This window comes from Sparassis crispa (genome assembly GCF_003851025.1).
Source record: "Sparassis crispa DNA, contig_000001F, whole genome shotgun sequence".
NCBI classification, from domain to species: Eukaryota; Fungi; Basidiomycota; class Agaricomycetes; order Polyporales; family Sparassidaceae; genus Sparassis; species Sparassis crispa.
Genome location: NW_020939748.1, coordinates 252,679 through 275,778, shown reverse-complemented (window position 1 = coordinate 275,778; position 23,100 = coordinate 252,679). Strand labels below are relative to the sequence as shown.

At 47.8% G+C, this 23,100-nt stretch overlaps 4 protein-coding genes across 4 annotated transcripts; 1 reads left to right on the top strand and 3 right to left on the bottom strand.

Moving 5' to 3' along the window:
• Window positions 1–821: 821 nt before the first annotated feature.
• Window positions 822–4,688, bottom strand: SCP_0200870 (hypothetical protein; the record flags this gene model as incomplete). The annotated part of the gene is made up of 10 exons (XM_027754002.1): window positions 822–1,465; window positions 1,583–1,981; window positions 2,036–2,457; window positions 2,513–2,694; window positions 2,750–2,961; window positions 3,020–3,559; window positions 3,610–3,832; window positions 3,888–4,313; window positions 4,376–4,447; window positions 4,503–4,688. The coding sequence occupies 10 exons, from the start codon at window positions 4,686–4,688 to the stop codon at window positions 822–824; spliced, it is 3,306 nt and encodes a 1,101-aa protein (XP_027609803.1).
• Window positions 4,689–6,168: 1,480 nt separating this feature from the next.
• SCP_0200860 (hypothetical protein) lies at window positions 6,169–10,371 on the top strand (the record flags this gene model as incomplete). The annotated part of the gene is made up of 11 exons (XM_027754001.1): window positions 6,169–6,345; window positions 6,403–7,051; window positions 7,101–7,327; window positions 7,380–7,534; window positions 7,583–7,912; window positions 8,034–8,739; window positions 8,791–9,004; window positions 9,064–9,441; window positions 9,491–9,895; window positions 9,947–9,985; window positions 10,136–10,371. The coding sequence occupies 11 exons, from the start codon at window positions 6,169–6,171 to the stop codon at window positions 10,369–10,371; spliced, it is 3,516 nt and encodes a 1,171-aa protein (XP_027609802.1).
• Window positions 10,372–16,666: 6,295 nt separating this feature from the next.
• SCP_0200850 (hypothetical protein) lies at window positions 16,667–16,933 on the bottom strand (the record flags this gene model as incomplete). Its single annotated transcript, XM_027754000.1, has 1 exon — window positions 16,667–16,933. The coding sequence occupies one exon, from the start codon at window positions 16,931–16,933 to the stop codon at window positions 16,667–16,669; it is 267 nt and encodes an 88-aa protein (XP_027609801.1).
• A 2,303-nt stretch (window positions 16,934–19,236) lies between these two features.
• SCP_0200840 (reverse transcriptase-rnase h-integrase) lies at window positions 19,237–20,580 on the bottom strand (the record flags this gene model as incomplete). The annotated part of the gene is made up of 1 exon (XM_027753999.1): window positions 19,237–20,580. One exon carries the CDS (start codon window positions 20,578–20,580, stop codon window positions 19,237–19,239), a length of 1,344 nt encoding a protein of 447 aa, XP_027609800.1.
• Window positions 20,581–23,100: the final 2,520 nt, after the last annotated feature.

Sequence of the window (23,100 nt, the reverse complement as noted above, 5' to 3'; positions counted from 1 at the left end):
GGGCTGTCCACAGTCATACATGGATCTCCTGACAGGTTACTCCAAGGAGCTACATCTCTCCTGTATGGGCCTATGGATGTCCCAGAGGGCCATGGCACTATACATGGATCTCCTGACAGGTCACTCTGGGGAGTTACATCTCTCCCGTATGGGCCTACAGATGTCCCAAAGGGCAATGCCAGTCTTCATGGATCTCCCGACAGGTCACTCTGGGGAGTTACATCTCTCCTGTATGGGCCTACAGATTTCCCAAAGGGCCATGGCAACATATGTGGATCTCCCAACAGGTGATTCTAGGGAGGTACATCTCTCCTGTATAGGCCTATAGATGTCCCAAAGGGCAATGTCAGTCTTCACGTATCTCCCAACAGGTCACTCTGGGGAGTTACATCTCTCCCGTATGGGCCTACAGATGTCCCAAAGGGCAATGCCAGTCTTCATGGATCTCCTAACAGGTCACTCTGGGGAGTTACATCTCTCCCGTATGGGCCTACAGATTTCCCAAAGGGCCATGGCAACATATGTGGATCTCCCAACAGGTGATTCTAGGGAGGTACATCTCTCCTGTTCAGGCCTACAGATGTCCCAAAGGGCAATGTCAGTCTTCACGTATCTCCCAACAGGTCACTCTGGGGAGTTACATCTCTCCCGTATGGGCCTACGGATGTCCCAAAGGGCAATGCCAGGGAGATAGAAAGATAGCCGGATCTCCCCACACATTTCACACACATCCCACAATACAGTGGTATATTTTAAGTCAAAATCAAACCGAAACACATTGAGATATATAAGTACATCTGGTAGCTCCTTTTATCGCTACTCTAGCATTCATGGTACCGGTCATTACCTTTATCATCACCGTCAAATAAGTCGCCATAGTCATCATAACCACCCTTGTCATAGATGGGAGATACCACGCGTTGACGAGGGTGAGCAACTTCCACCCTGCGAGATGGCCCAGGCTCAGATTCGCGCAAAGAAGTGGCTACACGGTGGGCACGCGACGTGTCCGCCTGAGCACTGTGAAGTGCACCTGAGGTACCCGCAGATGGCCTGGAGCCAGACGCACACGTGGACTGGTCATCGCGACGACACTGGCCGTTCCCCGCTGCATCGAAGTCTTGCGAACGATGAGATGCATGCAGCTGTGACGTAGGAGCCCGAGGCCAATGCGGCGAAGGCGGAAGACCTTGTACGGATCGCAGGTGTTGTTGGGGCAGGCGCGAGGAATATTGATCTGCATATGAATAAGGCACATGATCATTGTGCGACGAGGCCGCCGATGGAATTCGAGGGCGAGCGGGTCCGACCAGAGAGTTGTGAGGGGGTACCTGGTGAGGATATTGGGCGCCGCCACCGAATCGTTCATCTTGTGGCAACGGGAACACTTGGCCAGGTGGTGCGAGATAATCGGAAGCCTCACCCATCCGAGCTCCGGCCATAATATGCAGATTGTTGCTGTGAGCTGCGCCGCCATCGTGGTCTCTCGAATGACGAGATACGCGTTAAGCGTCACGGCCACGAGTTGATGGCTCGTTATAGCGAGGATGATGATTGCGTGAAGGAGGACGACTGGCCTGACCTGGACCCTCGTAGCCTTGAATACTTTGGGGCTTATGTCCGAGTGTCTTGCATGTCGGCGAGATCTCCTCAATGTCCGACCCGTCGGATGAAGCTTCACGACGGCATTTGCGCGGCGGTGCAATGTCAGTATTGATGGTCCTGGCAGGAACCACACTTCTAGCTCTAGGTGGCAATCCTCGCACCGGCCGGACATTAGGGGTTGGCAGCTCCTCAGACTCAGATGACGAAGGTAGAGCCACAGGGCTGACATGGCGACACCTACCCTTCGGAGCAGCACGCGCGACAATCCTGGCCCAACCGGCAACGTCACGGAGGACTCTTAGCCTATTACCCTTGGTGTCCTTCACCAAGGTGACGAGACCCTTGCACGGATCGTCATCCGGTAGGTCGATGTCAGCTTACGAAATTCATATTAGTCTCAAGGAGTATAGAGTAAACATGAAATAATTACCTTGATCCCATCGTATTATGCGCGGTATTGGGATATTTGTTCTCCCTTTCTGGCGCGCCTCAATGAAGCCATCGGTGAGGACCTTCAACTCGGCGGCATTCAAGCTCCTGAACTCGAAGTCGGGGCCCGGGGCGAGAATAGCGGGCGGCCAGTCCACGATGCAGAGCTTGTATGTCGATGCCGTCTTCATCCAGTCTTTCCAGCGAACGCATTTCGTGGCGGCCTCCTCAAATTTCTCTGTATAACTATGATGAGTACAGTAAGATTGAAGGGGAAATGACAACGTATGCAAGTTCTGCTGCATCATGGCCGTGAACACTCGACGGAAACGATCACGCGGTGCTTCATTTCCCTGAGCATTGACGTCGACCCGACCGAATGACGACGGCAGCGAGAAACCTCCCTCGTTGAGATTGACAGCCCTGACAGAACGTTCAGTTAAGAATATATTGGAAAGACGATGGAATGAAAACTCACTTGATGGCGGTGGTAAGATCGTCCACCATCTTCCGTACATCCACTTGATTATCTTCGATCAACCGCTTCACTGCGGAAGACCCACCAAAAATCGCGGATGTCTGCCGTCCGCCAGCATCAGTTCCCATGTATAAGATGGCCCCCACGACTTCCATGTCAGCCAGATTGCGATACGAAGCGGCCTACACACATGAATCAGCCATGTAGTCAAGTGGGGAAGGCACTGTGTGCACATACCAACGCGGTAAACTGGTCCTTCGCACTCAACATCCGAGCAGTGATGGACTGCATAGAGTGCTTCGCCAGGCTGGGATCCTTCTCGATCGAGTCACAGAAATCGAGAATCGGCTTTATGACGAGCGCACGTTGCTCGTCATTTCGACCGTCGACACCTTCAAACATCTTCTTGTAAGTAGTATTAACCTCCTTCAGGTAGTCTGCAGTGGTGACTGTTGAGGCATGCAAGTCAGCCGCATGCGTAATGACGACAACAGTGAGGACACTCACCATTGTCCGCCTTCGGATGGTGGTAAGAATACCACTGCCTATACTTGTTAGCAGGATTCGCAGCGCGCGAGGGCTTGAACGACAATCCAGCGAGGATCAGGACGTCCCGGGTGGATTTGCCGTGCTTCCGTGCAAGGTTCTCAGCCTCACGCATTACGACCTCTCCAAAGGTGACCGCGGCAGCCCTTGCTTGCTTCGAGAACGGACCCGTACTCTTCTGCCAATTGGCACCACCAGCCACGGCCTCTCGTTCAGCAATCTCTTCAGCCTCATCAAGCTGCACAACGCGCTGCTTCCCCTTGCCACGAACGGTCCGGCTGTGCGTGCGAAGATCATTCCGCTTTTCAAGGGTGCGTGCGTGCGGTCCATGGACTTCAAGTTCGGTGACAACGTCATCCACCATCTCCTCGTCGAGTAAGTCATCATCTTGCTCAGTATTAACATCTTCTTGACGACGTCGCAGACGGTTCTCGCGTCTCATCAGCTCGACCTTCTTCGTCTCACTGTAGTCGCTACCCGAGTACTCCGACATATCATAATCTACATTTAAATCAGTGATGAGCTCATGCACGCACACGGGATAATCTCACCTTCTTGACCTCGGCTTGTAGCAACATTCTGTCCATCAGCACCACTGTGCACGGAGTCAATACCGCCTTCTGATGACAGTGCAAAGCCCCCGTCCGAGCCACCATCAGACATACTATCGTCTGGAATTTGTCCTTGAGGCTGCTGCTTCCTGATGGCATCATGGGTCGTGTCCTGCTCGCGTCTTATGTCACGTAGCTTAGGGAGCATAACATATGGCTGGTTCTGTGTGCGGATGGTCAAATTGCAGACGACAAGTGAAATGAGAAAATAAACTTACCGCTCTTGTCGGCTTGCGTAGCACCAACTTGCGGTCGCGATTCCCGGGCATGGGTTCATCGATGGTTTGAGTGTCACTGTAAATGGCGCCGTCCTCCGAGTCTTCAGTGTTGGGCACTCTTCGGTCTCCACCTCTGTCTACATCTGTCCTTCCATGTTCCTCATGAAGTCCATCATCGCCGGCTGGCTCTTCACTGCTCTCGTCCTCGTTGTACGCATCAGCCTCATCAACCGATCTGTGCAGGTTGGCGGCCGCGTGAGCATCTGGCTCTGCTGAGTTGAGATTCGTGTCCTTGTCATTGTTGCTGGGTGCATCGATGCCGTCATCCTCGCTCGCTGGTGCCACAGACTTGCCATCACCACCGTCGGAGTCGGAAGGGGATGTCCTCCCGGCCTTAGTGTCCCTCTTCGCCGGTAGCTTCGCCTTCTGAAGTCGGATAACAGTAAGTAACACACGTCGAAAAACAAATATGGAGGGAGTGGACATACCCCTTGACGTTGCGCAACCGACTCCGCAGCTTCTTCATCGGCCACGTCAGTAGTTTTGCTCGTACGAGAGCTCTGCTATAGCGGTCAGATCGTTCAGTAGCATTAGATGATGGTTGCGGCACTCCACCTTTTGCTTTGATCCATCTGTGGCTGGGTGACCTTCATCTTTTGGTGGAGAGACATCTTTCTTCTTCTTCGCGGAGTTGCGAGGACGCGATTCTGAGGCAGTCGAAACTTTCTGAACTCCCTTCGTGTGCGACCGCGTCTGCCGCGGTTCACTCGCATCCGGTGCAGACCGCGTTCGAGGAGGCATCGCAGCTGAGTTCTGAAGTGCAGGAGTCAGACGATTAATCGAACATGGCGGAGGAAGACGAAGGGGCAGTGGATGGCGTCTACTCACACGGAATTGTCCAGATTTGAGTCGTTGCGGGCGGCCTCCAAAAAGATCCTTCCTGCCGGATTCCGAACAGAATTCTGAAAAGTCCATCAAACTGAGTAAGGGGATGGGATGAAACGCAACTCACGATATTGCGCCCGCACGAAGGCTCACGCTAGTCTGAAGAAGAGCTGACAAGACCTCAGGGTGTGCTTCAGCTGCAGATCTGCAGTGAGTATCAAAAGGACAAAGAGTAAATGATACTGTACCTGCAGCTCACACTCAAAGGATACCGTGTTAATAATGGAGACTATTGAGTCGCGCGACATTATCTGCGTGTGCAATGTTAATTCCACGGTGTCACGATTTGTCAAGATTCACGAAAGGAGCGCGGGAATGTGATGCTAGCGCATCGGTGACGCGCTCGTTGCGACGGCGGTCAGGGCACTCGGGGAATAAAATATTGCCTCGTGGAGCTAAGTGGACCCGATGCACCACGCAGACTCACCATAGCGCGGCGTTCGAAGCCCGGAATGTCTTCATCCATGAGCGAAACATGAGGTGGCGGGCAGGTTGAAGACAACGCGCAGAGTTTGGTTGAGAATTTGTACGGGTATACTTGAAATGCTCGTGCTTCCCACAGATGCACAGACTCGCAAGAAATTGAGTCTGCAGGTGAAGCTTCAATAGCGTGCTCGACCGTACAATATTCAGGCGGGCCCGTGTAAGTGTCGCTACATTGAGAGAGAGATGACGCGGCCGGATGATACTTGCTCGATATACCGCGATATGAGGGTGATAGCGGCCAGTAAACCATGATCTCAGTACCAGAGTAGCAGCAAACATGCAAAGCGGACTGTAGCCATACAGATGCGTCGATACAGGAGAGGCGGTTGACGAACTTGAGCGATCCAGGTGCCGAGTTTGAGCAGAGTGCGAATGTACAATGGGATGTCCCTACATGGAAGTCCCACGTGGTCCTTGCGTTGCCTTCAACAATTCCTATTGACTCGGACAAGTCCTTCGTCAAAATTGCTTCAAGAAAGGTGAGCAAACCAATCTATCCTGATACTCTTCCATCTGTCCGAAATAACACACTACTTTACTACAGACAGCTAACTACACCCCGTTTTCTCTGAGAGTTCCAGCAAGCGTCCCTCTAGGGACGTGCGCTCCTTCCACCCATCGATCGCGATGGTTTCTCACTCGACAGTGAGGTCCCCACCGAAATACGTGCAACATGATCCAGGTCCTACTTTTCGACAACTGCCCCACGATGGTATGGTAGACGGAATTCCTTGGTGCATCACAGCTTGCGTCCTTCAGCATTCGCAAGACCTGCATCGTGAATCACAATTATCTGTGTACATGTACGTCTCGCTCACGGATTAACGCGTCAACATACACCAGCTATAGAATGTCCAAACTAACCCTTTTCGTCTCTAGGCAATTCGAGGCGGCCGTCATAACTGCGGTTCACCCACGCCCGATCTCTGCCCAAATATCTTGGGCGGATGCCGCCGATCGCGACTGTTCGCCGCCCCCATGGCGATGTTTCAAGGGGCTCGAGCATGTGTCAAGCGGGACGTGGAAGGTAAGCCCCTTCTGCATGTCTTCGCGACCATCCCCTCAACGATTTTTTCGGTTCAAGCACTCCCAAGACTGTATCGCAATGTCCTTCCGCCGACCCAGGGCTCATTATTCTAAAGGTTCATCTCCCGTGCATCCTTCGTCATCCCAGCCATCTTCTCGCTCAGTTTCTCGTTCGACCTCTCCTGAAAAAACCCCTACGTCACATGTTCATCTCATCCAGCCTATAGACTTCCCTCGACAAAGGCGACCCCGCGGTGCAAAGCATCTTTTCCTGCCTGGCCCCGAGAGCCTGGTAACGCTGCCTGGCCGCCTCAATTTCACGCATGCCAACCTTCCGAGAGGTCGATCTTCCACCCGCACGCAGCACGGTCCGTCCGCTACTCAGCAAGGGGTTCCTAGTTCAGACGATCCATTCCTTTCACATGTCGACGATCTTCCTGTTTCAAGTCCGGAGCGTTTTTTTTTCGACGGCGTTTACACGTCCTTGCTTGATGAACCGGCCGCCGTCCGAGCGGCACACCTCCGGCAGAAGAAGGCCCGCCAGTGGCAGAGGTGGGCGACGGAGGTCATACCTTCGCTGCTCCTTCCCCACATGGAATTACTTCGGTTGAGCGAATCATTGCGTCAAAACGTTGACATCCCGCGTGCGTGCACCTGCGGTGGTGAGCACATAAGAACGCTGAAGGTTGTGTGTGTCTACTTCGAATGTAGGTTTCCTTTCCCTGTGGTACATGATCCTATGCTCATGAATTGCAGCTCTTCGCTATGTAAATATCAATGTTTGTTTATGCTCGCCTGCTGCTCTACAGTTACTCTCGCGCGGGCTGTTCCCCTGCGCGCCTCAGGCGCCCACACTCGCTGTGGACCTGAATCTGCTGCGATTTACTCAACAGCTATTTGTCCGCCTACCTCCTAACACCACGTCATTCTGTGCGACGTTAGAAGCATTTCTCGGGGACCGGGGATATAAGCTCACGACAAGGGTATGAATTCTCCTTACTGCTCTATTTATATAGCTGCTCACATCACCGGTAGGACTCATTGCGTCGACGATTCGGAAATGCGCTCCTCTGGTACTCAAACCTCCTCAATGCGACCAAGAGACACGTGCAGGATGCTGTCGAACAAGCCCGATGTTCTGTCTTGCGTGAGGCCTGTGAGTCGACATCACGCATTCGGACACCTGGTACGTTAGTAGCGTTACTTGACCGAACGCATCGTATTGACTGTCTTCGCAGATATTGGCTCAATGCGGCCTTGCTCCCCTTCCCCCTCGCCATTGCCCTCGGCCTTCGCCTCTTCATCGCACTTCGATTCGCGCTCGCAATCGTGCTTGCCCTCGGATTCACCGATGCGCTCGACCTCGGATTCACCGATGCGCTCGACCTCGGAGTCACCGATGCGCTCGACCTCGAAGTCTCCGACGCCCTCAAACTCGGAGTCACCGACGCACTCACGCTCGGAGTCACCAACGCGTTCGCCGTCGAAGCTGTCATCTCCCGCCGTAGATGGAGGGCATGCTGGACAGAGCAAGCCGTTCACACCGCCGGAGGACCTGCTGAGACCAAGTGAGTACTTGCGCAAGCGATGTCCGTTGTGCTTCGGTGGGAAGGCACAACAAGACGGTAACGATATGTGAGCTGTGCTACGCTATTTACTGACTGTAAATCGAAACTCATTTGTCTTCAGTCCAGATGTGATCGTTTGTATCGACGCTTGTTTCACTCAAAAACGTAGAAGGGGGAAGGGAGATGGGCATGATCATCCACGCGAAGCCGAGGAGTCAGTCTTCATCCCGGAGGAGGAGGTGAAGAAAATGGAGTCGTATGTTGAGCAAATTCGACCAAGTAGGGACACTGGGCGGCGCCGTGCCCAACCTCCCGTTTCGGCCGACGACGATGATGGGTATGAAGAAGGCCTCAAGGTACCAAGGTCTGTGCTCGATGGCTGCCATGAATCCTTCCTCGCCGCCGATGAAAAGCGCGAGAAGGCTAGCACACAGTTTTTCTCGGACACCGGCCTGATGGCATTGCTGTGCAGGCACAATCGCGTCCTTTGGTTAGTAAACATGACCTCGGCAGGGGAGAAACAACATTACGCTCTCGCTCTCATTCAATGGCTCTTCGCGCATCTACCCCGTTCCACCACCGTCGGGATCTTGTATGATATCGCCTGCCAGCTGCACCGGAGTTGCGTCAAGTGGGACCTTCTCGGGGATTTGTTCGACCGCATCATGTTCGCTGTCTCGATCTTTCACGCGTATGGGCATCAATGGCCATGCCAACTGATATACCATCCGAGGAAATGCATTGGATTTGGGCTCACGGACGGGGAGGGTTGTGAACGCTTCTGGAGCTCAATCCGGAAGCTAATACCATCTCTTCGTGTCTCTGGGGTGAGTGTTTCGGCATGCTCGTTGTGCATCAAAATCTAACCGCTACTTTAGTATCATCAGCGCCTGTTCATTCTCGATGCACAAGTCAAGTATCTTGACCAGCAGTCCCTCTTCAGCCTCGGTCATTGGCTCAATAAGAAGTGGAAGCAATGCCAGGCCAAGAGACTCGTAGCGGCGGAAGCAGTTGAGCAATGTGGGATCACAGATGAGGTGTTATGTGAGCAATGGGCAGCACAGGTTCGCGATCAAACCAAGCCCGCGCCTCGTACGTCGTTCATTCATATCTCTTATCATGCAAATGTGATACTGATCCGCATACTTCAGGGCGTTCTCGCGATAAAGGAAAGAAGGCAATCCAGACAATCCTGGCGCTGCAGAAGATGCTCGGCGCGTACAACGAGAGCGTGCGCCTACTGGAACTCAAGTTACTTGGTGATGACGACGACATATTCAGCATCGAGGAGGTCAGCTTAAAGCTGATGGAGGCAAGGTCTAAAGTAGTGAACGTCAAGCAAGCCTTGCAACGTAAGAAGACTGCGTTGGGAGTTGGTGAGCGGCTGCAGCTCTCACGTTTGATCAACAATGCCTTCCTGAGGCTGCGTATGAATGCGCACGCAGTCAAGCAGCGCATCCGCGACCGTCTCCGCCAGCGCAAGTTCGAGCTCGAGCGGCTCGAACGCTCGTATCGTCAAACGGTCAACAGTAAGTCTCCACATGTTGGATTTAGTCTAACAACTGACGACATGTTGAGACAACAAGCTCAGCTCTCACGCTGAGTCGTCAATCAAGCGTCGCGAGCCCGGCATCCTCAAGCTGGCCAAGACCTACAACGACTTGTGCAAGCAGATGGACCTTCTCATCAAGCAACGCAAGGCCCCGCGATACGCAGTGTCGCCGCAGCCGATTCAAGGCAACGGCCTCTTCAAGCTTGACGTTGATGACGATATTTGGCAAGACGTCGGCCTCGATGATGATGACGACATTGCCGCGGTCCCGCGTTGGCTCGGTGATGAGACTGTTCGCGAAGGCATCAAGAATCGCCTCTTACTAGATCGCTGCAATGAGGAGGAGGAGCGGTTGCGGGAAGAAAGGTGTTCTCTGCAAGAGTGGTTTGCGGAGGAGTGGACGAGCAATGAGAGGGCTTGCGTGGATGCAGGTAAGTCTCACTGCAGTTGTCTCTCTGTCGCAGTGGTCTGATTATATGCAGGTGACAATCCAGACCTCCTCTACCAGCTTGACTGTCAACGTGAGTCGTTATGCCGGCTGTGTGTGATGTGGCAGGCCCGAGTACGCATGATCCCTTGCAAACGAGACATAACCGAGACCTGGGGTCCATCCGAAGCACAGCTAACTGCAGCAGCTGCATATGAGGTCACCGGAAGCTGAGATGACGAAGGTGATGGTATCCGCTCCGTGAACGCTGCGCGGGATGCCAACGATGAAGATGAGGTGAGCTTTGATGAGGCCACGGATCCCGAAGATGATGGTGAACTCCTTGATGCTGCTGAGGGTGCTGCATTGACCGATGCATATCATCCCAGTGCGGTAGATTTTGACTCCGATAGTCTCTTCGATGATGGAGTCATGCGAATGGTTAGTCAATCCTCGCGCAAGCGGGTGCTTCACCTCTAGAACTTTGTAACAAGTAGGATTGCTCAAATTGTCTAGTTAAAACTGTGGCACAGATGAGTGGGAGGTATACAACTTCGGAAATCCAAGTATGTCTGTATATCTCTGACATAGCCATTGGGATGTCCATTTGCCCAGATAGGAGTGTTGTACCTCCCTAGAATAACTTGTTGGGAGATATGATGGCCCTTTGGGACATTCGTAGGCCCATACGGGAGAGATGTAACTCCCCAGAGTGACCTGTTTGGAGATACGTGAAGACTGGCATTGCCCTTTGGGACATCTGTAGGCCCATACGGGAGAGATGTAACTCCCCAGAGTGACCTGTTGGGAGATACGTGAAGACTGACATTGCCCTTTGGGACATCTATAGGCCTATACAGGAGAGATGTACCTCCCTAGAATCACCTGTTGGGAGATCCACATATGTTGCCATGGCCCTTTGGGAAATCTGTAGGCCCATACAGGAGAGATGTAACTCCCCAGAGTGACCTGTCGGGAGATCCATGAAGACTGGCATTGCCCTTTGGGACATCTGTAGGCCCATACGGGAGAGATGTAACTCCCCAGAGTGACCTGTTGGGAGATACGTGAAGACTGACATTGCCCTTTGGGACATCTATAGGCCTATACAGGAGAGATGTACCTCCCTAGAATCACCTGTTGGGAGATCCACATATGTTGCCATGGCCCTTTGGGAAATCTGTAGGCCCATACAGGAGAGATGTAACTCCCCAGAGTGACCTGTCGGGAGATCCATGAAGACTGGCATTGCCCTTTGGGACATCTGTAGGCCCATACGGGAGAGATGTAACTCCCCAGAGTGACCTGTCGGGAGATCCATGTATAGTGCCATGGCCCTCTGGGACATCCATAGGCCCATACAGGAGAGATGTAGCTCCTTGGAGTAACCTGTCAGGAGATCCATGTATGACTGTGGACAGCCCAGCTGGTGCACAGAACCTGCTTGATAGGTGTACAGACAGCACCAGAACGGCAGTCCTATTCACCAGCGGCAGCATCAGGACAAAATGAATTATGACGGAGATTTACTCGGAGATGATGATAATGCACGTAGCATTGCGACAGTTGTCCCGCATAAACTGGAATGAGTTGATGAAGAGGATGAAGAACAGCTAGCCACTGAGCAAGAGGAAGAAGACTGAAGGTGGAGAAGGGAGGAGTTAGGGCGCCCAAGAATGCCTGAGCCAACTGGGATGGGCATGAGTGACAATGATGAGGACCATGATTCGCATCCCATCCATCTTCAAGGTGGCAACTCAGACCTGTCTCACCTTCATGCTCATCTGCACTCGCCATTGTCTCCACCTGTCCCCCATGTTCCTGCTTCTTCCTCAGAGGATGTCACTGAACGCCTCAACACACTGTCAAAGCAGCTCGAGTCTGTGCTCGAACTGTCTCACTCATTGGAGATGTAGCATACAAATGCTCAGTCGATGATCCTAAATCTTGAAGCAAAGGTGTCTGCACTTGAGATATTGGTGCTTGCTACCCACATACAGGTGGATGTACAGGAAGAGAAGACACAGCAGTTGGTGGAAGCTGCTGAGGCTGCCGCACTGGAATGACCTACAACTTTGGCACAATTAAGAGAGGAGTGTGCACCCTTTGGACATGATATCATTGTGTCAGAGACTAATATTGATAGTTTGCAAAAGGTGCAGACTTAGTTCACTTTCTTGTTGAGATACTGCTCCGCAGTTTCTCACGTCCTCCTTACTTAGTTACTTTCTTGTTCAGATACTGCTCGGCAGTTTCTCACATCCTCCTTACCTAGTTCACTTTCTTGTTGAGGTGCTGCTCAGCAGTTTCTCATGTCCTCCTTACTTGTTATCACTAGTAAGAACATCCTATGTGTCAATGCAAGCCTTGCTTATAACTGAGACTAGTGATTTGAGTAGACCTGATGCTCACGCTTCAGCCAGCGTGCTGTTCTAGACTATAATTTCCTCCTTGCTCATACGATGTGATGGAGCAAGCACAAAAAGTGAGAAGTAACAGCTGACAGCAAGCAGCTATTTTCATTACAATAAAATTCAGATAACAGTGTTTACAGTATATGTAGAAAGCATCTACGATAGGTATACAGTCCCAGTGGCTGCCAATTTGGCAGAGAAATAATGAGCGGGAAATACATATTGACCCCTACCACCATGTGACAGGTGACAATGACCAAGGACCTCCATGGATTTCCCATGGCAATAGGACAACACAGGGTTAAACAGGATGACTATTGGATGTCCCTAGGTATTAGCCCTTCATGGCCTTCCCTTGGTCAGGTACTTTCCCTATAAGGCCATGGGACTTACATAGATACCATGGTCAGTCTAGGATGACTATTGGATGTCCCTAGGTATTAGCCCTTCATGGCCTTCCCTTGGTCAGGTACTTTCCCTATAAGGCCATGGGACTTACATAGATACCATGGTCAGTCTGACACCTGAGAAGCTCTTAGCCATGACACAATATAGATTATGTTGAAGCTAAGAGCTAGGTCGGAAGGGTACCCTGAAGTGATAAGTCCATAAGAGAAAGTTGGGTTTTTCTGATGATGTGATATCAATAAGTTGGCGCGACATTCAGAGAGGCGGCGTAATGTCGGGAGAGTATGGACTTAAAAGGAAATTAAACAGGGCACATCGGATGAGACCAAAGGATAACGAGTAAGAGGTATTCGACAGCAGAGAGAGGCAAGAGTGACGTATGAGTGATGAAAGAATGTCGAACCTCAGAGAGAAGTCACGAGGTGTTAAGCAAAGTCGAATGAAGTTGCATGAAGTCAGAAAAGTTCGCAGAAGGTTGCGAAAGAGTTAGATGCATCTTGGAGGCTAAGGCATAGAGTGGTGAGGTCTGAGTGATTGCTGAAAAATGCGTTTTCAGAGGCCAGGAGGTCTGGAAGCATATCAACATGGGGTGGCAGTAATGTCTGAGAGTAGTGTCAGTGTACATCATCCCTTCAGTGACACATCTGACTTTGTGTTGCATGCACTTCATGGAGGTATGACAGGTCAGTCTCCAGAACCATGAAGGAAGGAATGAGTGGTGCTCTCGCAAAGTTGTTCTCAAGATGCAGAATGAGAAGGCACTATCACTGCAGCAAGCTCACATGAGGTCTTGATGTGAAGAGTATGCAGCAACATGTGCGAGCTTTCTGGTAAGGCTTGTGAGACATTCTGTGTGGTGGTCATGCTAGAATGTCCTCGTGTTGACCTTGGTGGTGATGCCTCAGTGGCATGTCCGACTGCAGGAATGTTATGCTGGGGCATACCACTAAGACTGAGTGTCGATCGTTGAGCACACACGAAGTGAAAGACTAAGTGTGGCGAGTCGCGAAGTATCTTCACACGAAGGCTAAGTGGAAAGCCCGTGTATTAAAGGTAAAGTAACCAGATCGAGACTGGGGGTCCAGTCGACAATCTCAGTCTTATATACTAATAGTACATGCTGAGTAATACATGCCAGTAATGGCTGAGTCAACGAGTACCCTCGCAGTGAGGGATGAGTCACTACTGGTTCTAGACTATGATGTCATAGTCTAGATAGATTCCGGATCGAGTCAAGAAGCGTCAAGACTCGAAGTCTCGAATTAATGCATAATCGTACAACGTAGTCAGAAAGAAAAAAGATAGGTACGCTGCGTACCGTTGTAACATAAGCCCCTTTCTATGGCACCTTTGCCCTCAAAGGTGTTTCCTATGTGTCTCCTGCTTCCGATGGTGTTACGCTGTTCATTGGAAACTCTTCTGTGTACATCGAACCTGTCCCATCAAAATCAGAGAATCGTGGATCCATCTGAGGGTTGGGGTGAGAGAACAATATACTGTGTGCATCGTAATTGGCGTAAAAGTCGTCAGTGTGGGGGCAACCTTCTAACGTGTGGCCCGGTGCTTGCTTTCTGCAGTAGTAGCAACACATTCTGTTGGACAACAACGCGGGGCATGTTACGCGACAGCGAAACATGAGCGTCAAGTCAAGTCATCACGAGGCGAGGTCTTAGTTTAAGACACAAGTCCGTTCAAGAGACACTTCTGGCGATGTCCTCGCACTGAAGGTCGATCAAGGTTCGTTCTTATGACTCGTAGTAGCTGTCTGCTACTAACAGTCGATCTCAGTCAAAGGCAAGTGAAAAGCTGGTTTAATAGTAACCAGGTCGAGATGGGGATCCAGCTCGACGAGGTCGTCTACTTATACAAAAGGTATCTGCAGTACTACGCAGTAATATGAGATCGTCCATTGGCTAGATAAGCATCTTTGTCAGTTATGAAAGATAATCTTTTCTATCAATAAGTAGCAAATTTTCATAAGAATTGCTACTTTTAAGTAGACTTATTTGTAGGTGCATAGATTAACTCAGGATAATCTTAATATAATCTTCCAGATAATCTGAGGATAATTTTCTGGATAATCTGAAGATTAGCAACAAAATACAATTTTAACTTTGACACCAGCCAGGATTGAACCCTGGACCTTAGGTTGATTTTATAGAATATAATTCTAATTGACACTTTAGACCACTTGACCATTAGGCCATACATCACAACTATCTTATATTAAATTAGACATCTTTTATTGAAAAAGACTTAGCCAAATTCTGTCTATTAGAAAAGAGTAAGTAAAAGACACTTGATTTTTATCATAGATAGACAAGACTTATAAACAAACATTACTCTGAGTCTTATCTTTTCTAATGCTTGCAGCCTTTATATAATGTAGTACAATATATAATTAATAAAATATATGTTTCTACAGTTACTTCAGCAAAACAGAACTTTGCTATACAATTAGAAGATAGCTATAAAGATCTTGTATATATAAGTGCTCAGTCTATAATATAATAAACTCTAGAGTATAAGCCTAAAATGAACAAATAAAATACTGTCTCTCAATAACTTGTTATATATTATAGATGACTATATTAAGATACTCTATAGTACTGCATGATAGTTTACAAAAACTGTAAGCTGTAGAACAAGACTATAATAAGATGCAGAGTACTGTTTGTCTATAAGTCTTGTTTATCTATTATAAAAGTCAAGTGTCTTTTACTTACTCTTTTTTAATAGACAGAATTTGGCTAAGTCTTTTTCAAGAAAAAGATGTCTAATTTAATATAAGATAGTTGTGATGTATGACCTAATGGTCAAGTGGTTTAAAGTGTCACTTGGAATTATATTCTATAAAATCAACCTAAGGTCCAGGGTTCAATCCTGGCTGGTGTCAAAGTTAAAATTGTATTTTGTTGCTAATCTTCAGATTATCCAGAAAATTATCCTCAGATTATCTGGAAGATTATATTAAGATTATCCTGAATTAACCTATGCACCTACAGATAAGTCTACTTAAAAGTAGCAATTCTCATGAAAATTTGCTATTTATTGATAGAAAAGATTATCTTTCATAACTGACATCACTAAGATAAGGTGAAATGATGTCTGGGCAAGGTAACAGCGAGGAAGTAATATCTATGGGAACACTGAGTAAGATTGTGAGAGATAACCAGTACTAATGGGGATAACAAGTCGTGTATCAGAACGAGATAAAGATGAGGCATACATGCACGTCTTGCATGTGTGATAAGAAGAAGGTCCGGAGTTGGATCTGGTATAACCCTAGACTAGGGGTTCTGGTTGTCTGGATAAAGAATTGGAGGTTGGGCTCCGATGAGTCACGTGTTGGATCACGTGGTCTGGTAATGTAAAGGGAACAAAGAAAAGAAAAAGAAAAGATGCGCCATAAGTGAGGAGCATTGTAACATCAGCTCCCGTCTAACGTTTCTTGTCCTACAAGAAATATTGTAGTCTTCATTATCATTGGGGACAGTCTCGAACATAATAATCACCTCCAATCTGTAGCACGTCCGCCGGCCAGTTCGTGGTCCTTGTTCATGCGTACGTCCATCACGATAGGGATGACTGTGATGCGAAGAAGTCGATGTGTGTGAGAAGGAGGGTTGCGATAATGGGGATTGACCTGTAGGTACATGCGAACGAGGAGGGCGAGGTCAAACAGGAGTTGGTTCTGGTGATGAACGAGGAGTGGATGCAGGTCTCCCATCAATGGTGTATCCGAGGATGTGCCCGATGTCTTCATCCCCATGCTCCCTCCAGATCTCCTGTGCTGTACAACTGACCGTACTGCGCATCAGAGACCAGACTTGATCGACTCTGGTTCGGGCTCTACTCATCCTCTCCTCTGCTGCGATGAGCTCTTGTCTGGCCGTCTGCATCCACTTGACCATTTCTAATGCTCGTTGCATAGAAACCACTGCTTGTCGATCTTACGGGCGATTCCATAGGGCGACGAGAATATTGATGAAGTTGACGGGGATGTGGATGGCAGAGATCAGACGTGTAGCAAATTCTTGTTCATCCGATGCGTGACTGAGTTCAATCGAAGGTGAAGGCGATGAAGCGTGGATGAAGGGTGTCTGTGTTCGGGAGGGTATTCCATTGACAAGCGTAGGTGATGCGGGGATGCTCATAATCGTAGAAGCGACTTCAGCGAGTATGTTGTGAACAAGGTCGTCTATAGCAGAAGTGGGCATTGATGATATGTCATTTTCTCCTCCCTTTATACCTTTTGGTCATTAAGGGGATCACGGTTATCTGTGATGTGAAATAGAATGTTGTGGATGTGGGTAACAATCAAATAGATGAAAATTCATTGGGCGATAAAGAGTATTCCCACGGAGATAAGAGCTGCCTGGTCAGTTCCAGGCATCGTTCTGATCACCCCAGCTGTTAGTGTGTGGGTTGTCTCGTGTGAAGAGCGTGTGTTTGACGAGTCGTCTGATAAGGATTCGGTGGATGATCCAAAGGAAAGCGAGGGTTGTGCAGTGGAGGACAATTAGGAAGATAACGAGGAAGGCTGTCGTGGTAGTCATTCCAGTTTCCTCATCCTCTACTTGATTCCCCTGGTCCTTTTATATGCATCGAGGGTCTGCTTTGCATTCTGTAGATTGTGGGCAGGTTCCCACGAGTTTTCTGCTGACGAATATCCCTTCCACTTGACTAAGTACCTCAGGTGACCTCGGTATGCCTTGTGATTCAGGATGACTTCGACTTCATACTCTTCTTCGTTATCCACGACATCAGGTGGTGGGTTCACGTAATTTGGACCATGTATGTCATTTTTGCAATAAGGAGATAGAAGGGCGGCGTGGAATACAAAATGAACTCGCCAGGTCTTCGGGAGTCTGAGGTGATAGTTGGCTGGTCCGATGACTTCAATGATTTCGAATGGCCTCTCACGCTTTGGAGCTATCTTGTGCGAGGCGTAGTTGACCTTCAGATTCCTCGAGTCTAGCCAGACCTTCTGTCCTAGTGTAAACTTTGGCGATCCTTGTCTGACTCGGTCCGCCATCTGTTGTCGGGCTAACTCGTGCATGGCTAGTGCTTCTAGTCTTATCTTCTGCAACATGTCAAGCCTGGATTCAACCAATGGAATGTTTGTGTTTGGGAATACGGAAGGGAGTCCACGTGGTTCGTATTCCATCATGATGCGGAATGGGCTCATCTTCCGTGCTGAGTGTTCCCTCATGTTATGACAAAACTCGAGGTCTGGCAGGCGATCGGCCCATGTTTCAGAGTTGTTTCCGCAATAGAGTCGAAGATAGATTTCCAGCTCTTGGTTGACTCGTTCTGTTTCTCCGTCCGTCTGAGGGTGATAAGCTGTGTTCATCGATGATCTAATCTGGAGTAGTCAATTTAACTCTTGGAAGACTTTGGATGCGTATTGAGGTCCTCTATTCAAGATGATTCGGTCAGGTAATCCAAATTGCGAGTAAACTTTGTCGTGAAAAATCTTGGCTGTCCCTTCAGCTGTGATCATTTTGAGGCAGGGCGTAAGAATCACTCCCTTCGTAAGGTCATGGTCTACTACGACCATAATCGAATCAAAGCTGTTGGAAACGGGGAGGTCGATGATAAAATCTGTGGTGCAACAGGAAAATGGTAATGCATGTGGGTCTGCGGGGATTAGTTCCAAAGGAATATGAGTTAGGTGAGTATTCAGTTTCATCTGTTGACAGGCGGCACAGCCTTCGATGTAATTGTTGACAAATGCATACATGCCGGGCCACCAAAATTCACGACGTAGGAGTTCAAGAGTATTGAACTTTCCAGGGTGGCCCATGGCAGGGGAGTCGTGACGTAGTCTAACGAGGTCGCAACGAAGAGGTTCGGATGGTGGAACATAAATCTTTCCCTTGTAAAGGATGACACCATCGTGAACTTCCCAGTCAGAGAGTGAGGACTTCATTGGGAATGGCCCTTTGTGCGCGATCACTTCAAGGGCTTCATGAATAATGAGGTCCTTTGCTGCGTGATTTCTGATTTCGTCAAATAGCGTTGGGAAAATGGATCGCACAAACAGTGCATCAGGTAAAAGGATGCAATCTTCATTGTCACTTTCACTGTCATCGAGTCCATTACGATGAGATAGTGCATCAGATTGGATCATCTGAGTGCCAGGGACATGGATGAGGTGAAGATCGAATTGTGATAATTTGAGACTCCATCGTGCTTGTCGGCAGTTTAACTTCTGGGCTGTATGGAAGTATGTAAGGTTCTTGTGATCACTGCAAACTTCAACGGGATGAGGAGAGCCTTCTAAATAATGGCACCATTTGGTAAGGGCTCAAACGATTTCGAGAAGTTCGTGGTTGTAGATTTCGTAGTTTCGTTCAGCAGGATTGAGTGTTTGTGAAATGTAGGCACAAGGATGGAGTTCTCCATTGATATCGGCTTGTCATAAAACTGCACCCGTAGCAAACTTGGAAGCGTCAGATTCGACAATAAAGGGTTTTGCTTTGTTGGGCAGCAACAACACTGGGGCAGTACTGAATCATCATTTCAATGTATCAAAAGCCGTCTGACATTCCATTGTCCATTCAAAAGGTGGAGATCCAGCAGCAGTACGCGTAAGGTTCGTCAATGGTTTGGCAATATCCGAGAAGTTGGCAATGAATTTCCGGTAGAAATTTCCAAACCTGAGGAAAGAGCGAACACCTTTTACCGTGCTTGGTTTAGGCCATTCCGCAATTCCTTTAAGTTTGATAGGGTCCATGCCGATGTAGTTTTCTCGAATGATCATGTCTAGGAATTCGACTTCCTTAATGTCAAAGAAGCACTTTTCCGGTTTAAGGAATAGGTCGTTGTCTTTGAGTCGTTGGAGTACGCATCGGGTTCGGATGTGATGTTCTTCCAAATTGTTCGAGAAGATGAGGATATCATCCATGTAAATGACTATCCATCCTTCATCGATCATGTCCTTGAAGAGTGCATTCATCATCATTTGAAAAGTCGCTGGGGAGTTGCAGAGTCCAAAGAACATGACCATAGGTTCGAAAAGTCCGTGATTTGTCTTAAACGCGCCCTTCCATTGGTCACCATCTTTGACTCTGATGTTGTTATATCTGGAGCGTAAATCCATTTTCATAAAGATCGATGCACCTTTAAGTTGATCCATGAGCTCAGAAATGAGCGGAAGGGGGTAGGCATTCTTCACCGTCCCTTCATTCAGGTATCGGTAGTCCTGACAGGGATGTAGTGCTCCGTCTTTCTTTCCAACGAAGAAGAATGGTGAGGCCATGGGGGATTTCAACGGTCGAATGTATCCTTTTCGCAGATTTTCTTCCAAGAAGTCATCCATCGCTCCTTGTTCCTTGAGCGATAACGGATAGACTTTACAGTTGCGTGGAATAAAATCTGGTTTCAAGTCAATGGCGTGGTCCCAAGGCCTGATTTCTGGGAAGCGTTCAGCTGCTTTCTTTTCAAAGACTGACTTCAAATCGTGGAGATAGTCAGGGACCAACTCTTCAACGGTTTTGGGTTTGTCTACAGCTGATGCTTCCTTGTGTGCTTGTTGTGCCAATTCCTGTGATTTACTGGATGGTTTATAAAAAACCGTATTCTGTGTATTACAGAATAATGGGGATCGAGTACTGTGTGTCATTCTTTTGATGGTGGGGCCTCTTCGTATAGTGAAGACTGCAGTTCCAGACTCTTCATTCGTCAAAGGTGACTCCTTCCTGATGGGTTCAAATATTCCAATAACTGGTTCTTCTGCGATATAGGAGATAACTAGATCGTTGTCATCAAATTGATCCATAGAGGGTTCTAATGGTGGGTCGTCTGGTTCAGTATCATTCCGCACTGCAGGTAACTCGCCATGCTCAGTGTCATCGGCCATGATTTCTCTGATAGATTCTGAATGTCCAAATGAGGTCGGAGAAGTTTCAGTGGTGATTCACTCTGAGAGGTTATCTTCCTTGAAAATTGAAACTTCTTCATCTGGTACATCTTTGATGGTGGGTTTCAGTGGCCATTTGGCATCCTTGCCAAACCAAAAGTCACTGGTTTCCCAATTAATCATCAGATTGAGGCATTTAAGCCACGGCATGCCGAGAAGTATATTCTCTTTGCCAATACCGGTTAAGAGGAAGCGAGTAAGTGTCTTCCTTCCTCCAATCTTCATCATCTTCCAGGTACAGTAGGTAATGGTACCCATCTGATTCGGTGTGCCATCTGCATTTATGACTTTAATTGGTTTTGGTAATTTCCATTTAAGGAAATCATTTTCTTCCGCAGATTGAATATGCATGAACGTTTCGGTCACACCGGAGTCGATCAAGGCTTCTGTTGCAACGTCTTCCTTCTCTCCCAATGAAATATTCACAGTGATTGAATTTCCGCTAGTGTTATAAATAACGAGGAGAGATATGATAAGATACGACGGTCCATGCATTACTAGTGGCCGTCATTTCAAAAACCCAACTAGGTTCATTCTTCATCAGTTACGATGACTGAGGTACGAAGGAATCATTTTAGTTGGACTCTGGGTGTGACGAGAAACCGCCTCAAGAAGTCATGAGAACGAAAATTCAATACAAAATTTGTATGGGACACCTAGGGTTAGGGTCCACTCTGGTAACAAAGTTATTTACTGCCCTGCTTACTTGTTTACAATTTGCATTCAGTCGGACTGTGAAATTTTTGTATTGAAAACCGGCGCGACTTGGCCAAACATTGCCCAATATAGCTGATAAGATCTTTATCTTATCTGTTCGCCCTCACTACTTACTCCTCTCGCACTTTTCTTCACTTTATAGCCATCTGTTTATCCATTCAATGGCATCTCTAGGCAGCAAATTTAGTATCCATTTTTATGAGAATAAAATAATATATATTCTCACTTACTTTATCTTCTTTAGCTGCTTCTATATATCAAATTGACAGTGATGTCAAGATCTACCTTTGCTTTTCTAACTCTAAGGAACACATTATATTTGTCTGTTGTATAGTCATTAGTAGTTACAATTTCTGGGGTAAAAAGGAATTATTCTTTGTAGGATGAGCCTTTTACCAACTTGACTATTATGCACTTTTTCCAGCAGTCACCAGAGGTTGGTGCATTATAGTTAGTGAAATGAGGGAAGCACACAGTAATTCTAAGATGTAGACCTTAGTGGTATTAAAATCTATGCATAATATAGTTCAGAATACTCTCTTAAACCAAGTAAATCTGAGTAAAACTGGCTGAGATCCCTTAGTTTTGAATTAGAATGCTCAGCCTAAAGTGTAGAAAAATTGTAAAAATTCCAGTTAAATTGTGGAATAACATTATAATGTACATGTACATGTTAGATAGGGCGCCTTATTTATTACATGCAGTACACATTGAAGAAACAAGCAGGAGTGAGAGAAAGCAGAGAAAATGGATTGTAGCACTGCAGGAAGTAAATATGATGTTCTGAGAGTAATACCATCAGATTCAGCTTAAAAATATGGTCAGAATGCCTACTGGGTTCATCAAGATCCGAGCAGAATTGAGTGAACCACAAGCCTTACAAGTTTGGCTGGAAGTACTTCCAGCCACACTTGTCACATGTCACTCTCAGTAAAAACCAGAAGTCAATTTAAGTCAGGTATTGTTAGGCTGAAGTCAATCAGATTCAAAATTTTGGCACCATGGTCAGATAAAGTCCAGAGAAGTCTGTTTACAGTCACCAAACTCATCATGCCAAGAAATTATGTGATCAACTGCCATCAAATTATAGTTTGTAAAAGTCAGACACCACAGTTAATCATCTCAGAATACATGGCATTCTGAAGTTCATATGTTGCTTTTTTCTGCACTGAGGGGTTGGAAAATAACTGTACAGATATGGTCTAAACAATATGAGGTCATGCACTACAGAAAACCGTAAGAATAGTCACAAGTAGTCATGTAATAGTCAAATTTGCCAAAATTTTGAAATTGGCCGACTACACTCCCGTTTCTACTGAGTGTCACTCGAGTTTCGCGCCACAGCACCTATTTGGGCGTTAGTGAGATGACAAAAACTCACGCTGCATCACGTGGCAGTGCGAGTTTTTGTCGTTAACGCCCATGTGGCACGTGACTTGTGGCTGGAGCAAACACTTACAATAAAATCCAGAAAAATCGCACAAATACCAGGAAAATTGTGACATTATATAAGGTCCTTAGAAACTCATACTAGATCCCATCCTAGGTGTCAGTAGACAGTATAGCAGGCCATTGTAATGGTAACTAGGCAGTCTTGTAGGTCATTCTAAGGTTCTTACAAACCAATACTAGAGGGTGTACTAGAATTCAATAAATGGCATAATGAGGCATTACAGAAGACTTACTAAACATTACTAGACACACTAGGAGTTAATATAGCACTTTGTAGGGTATTGTAAGGCC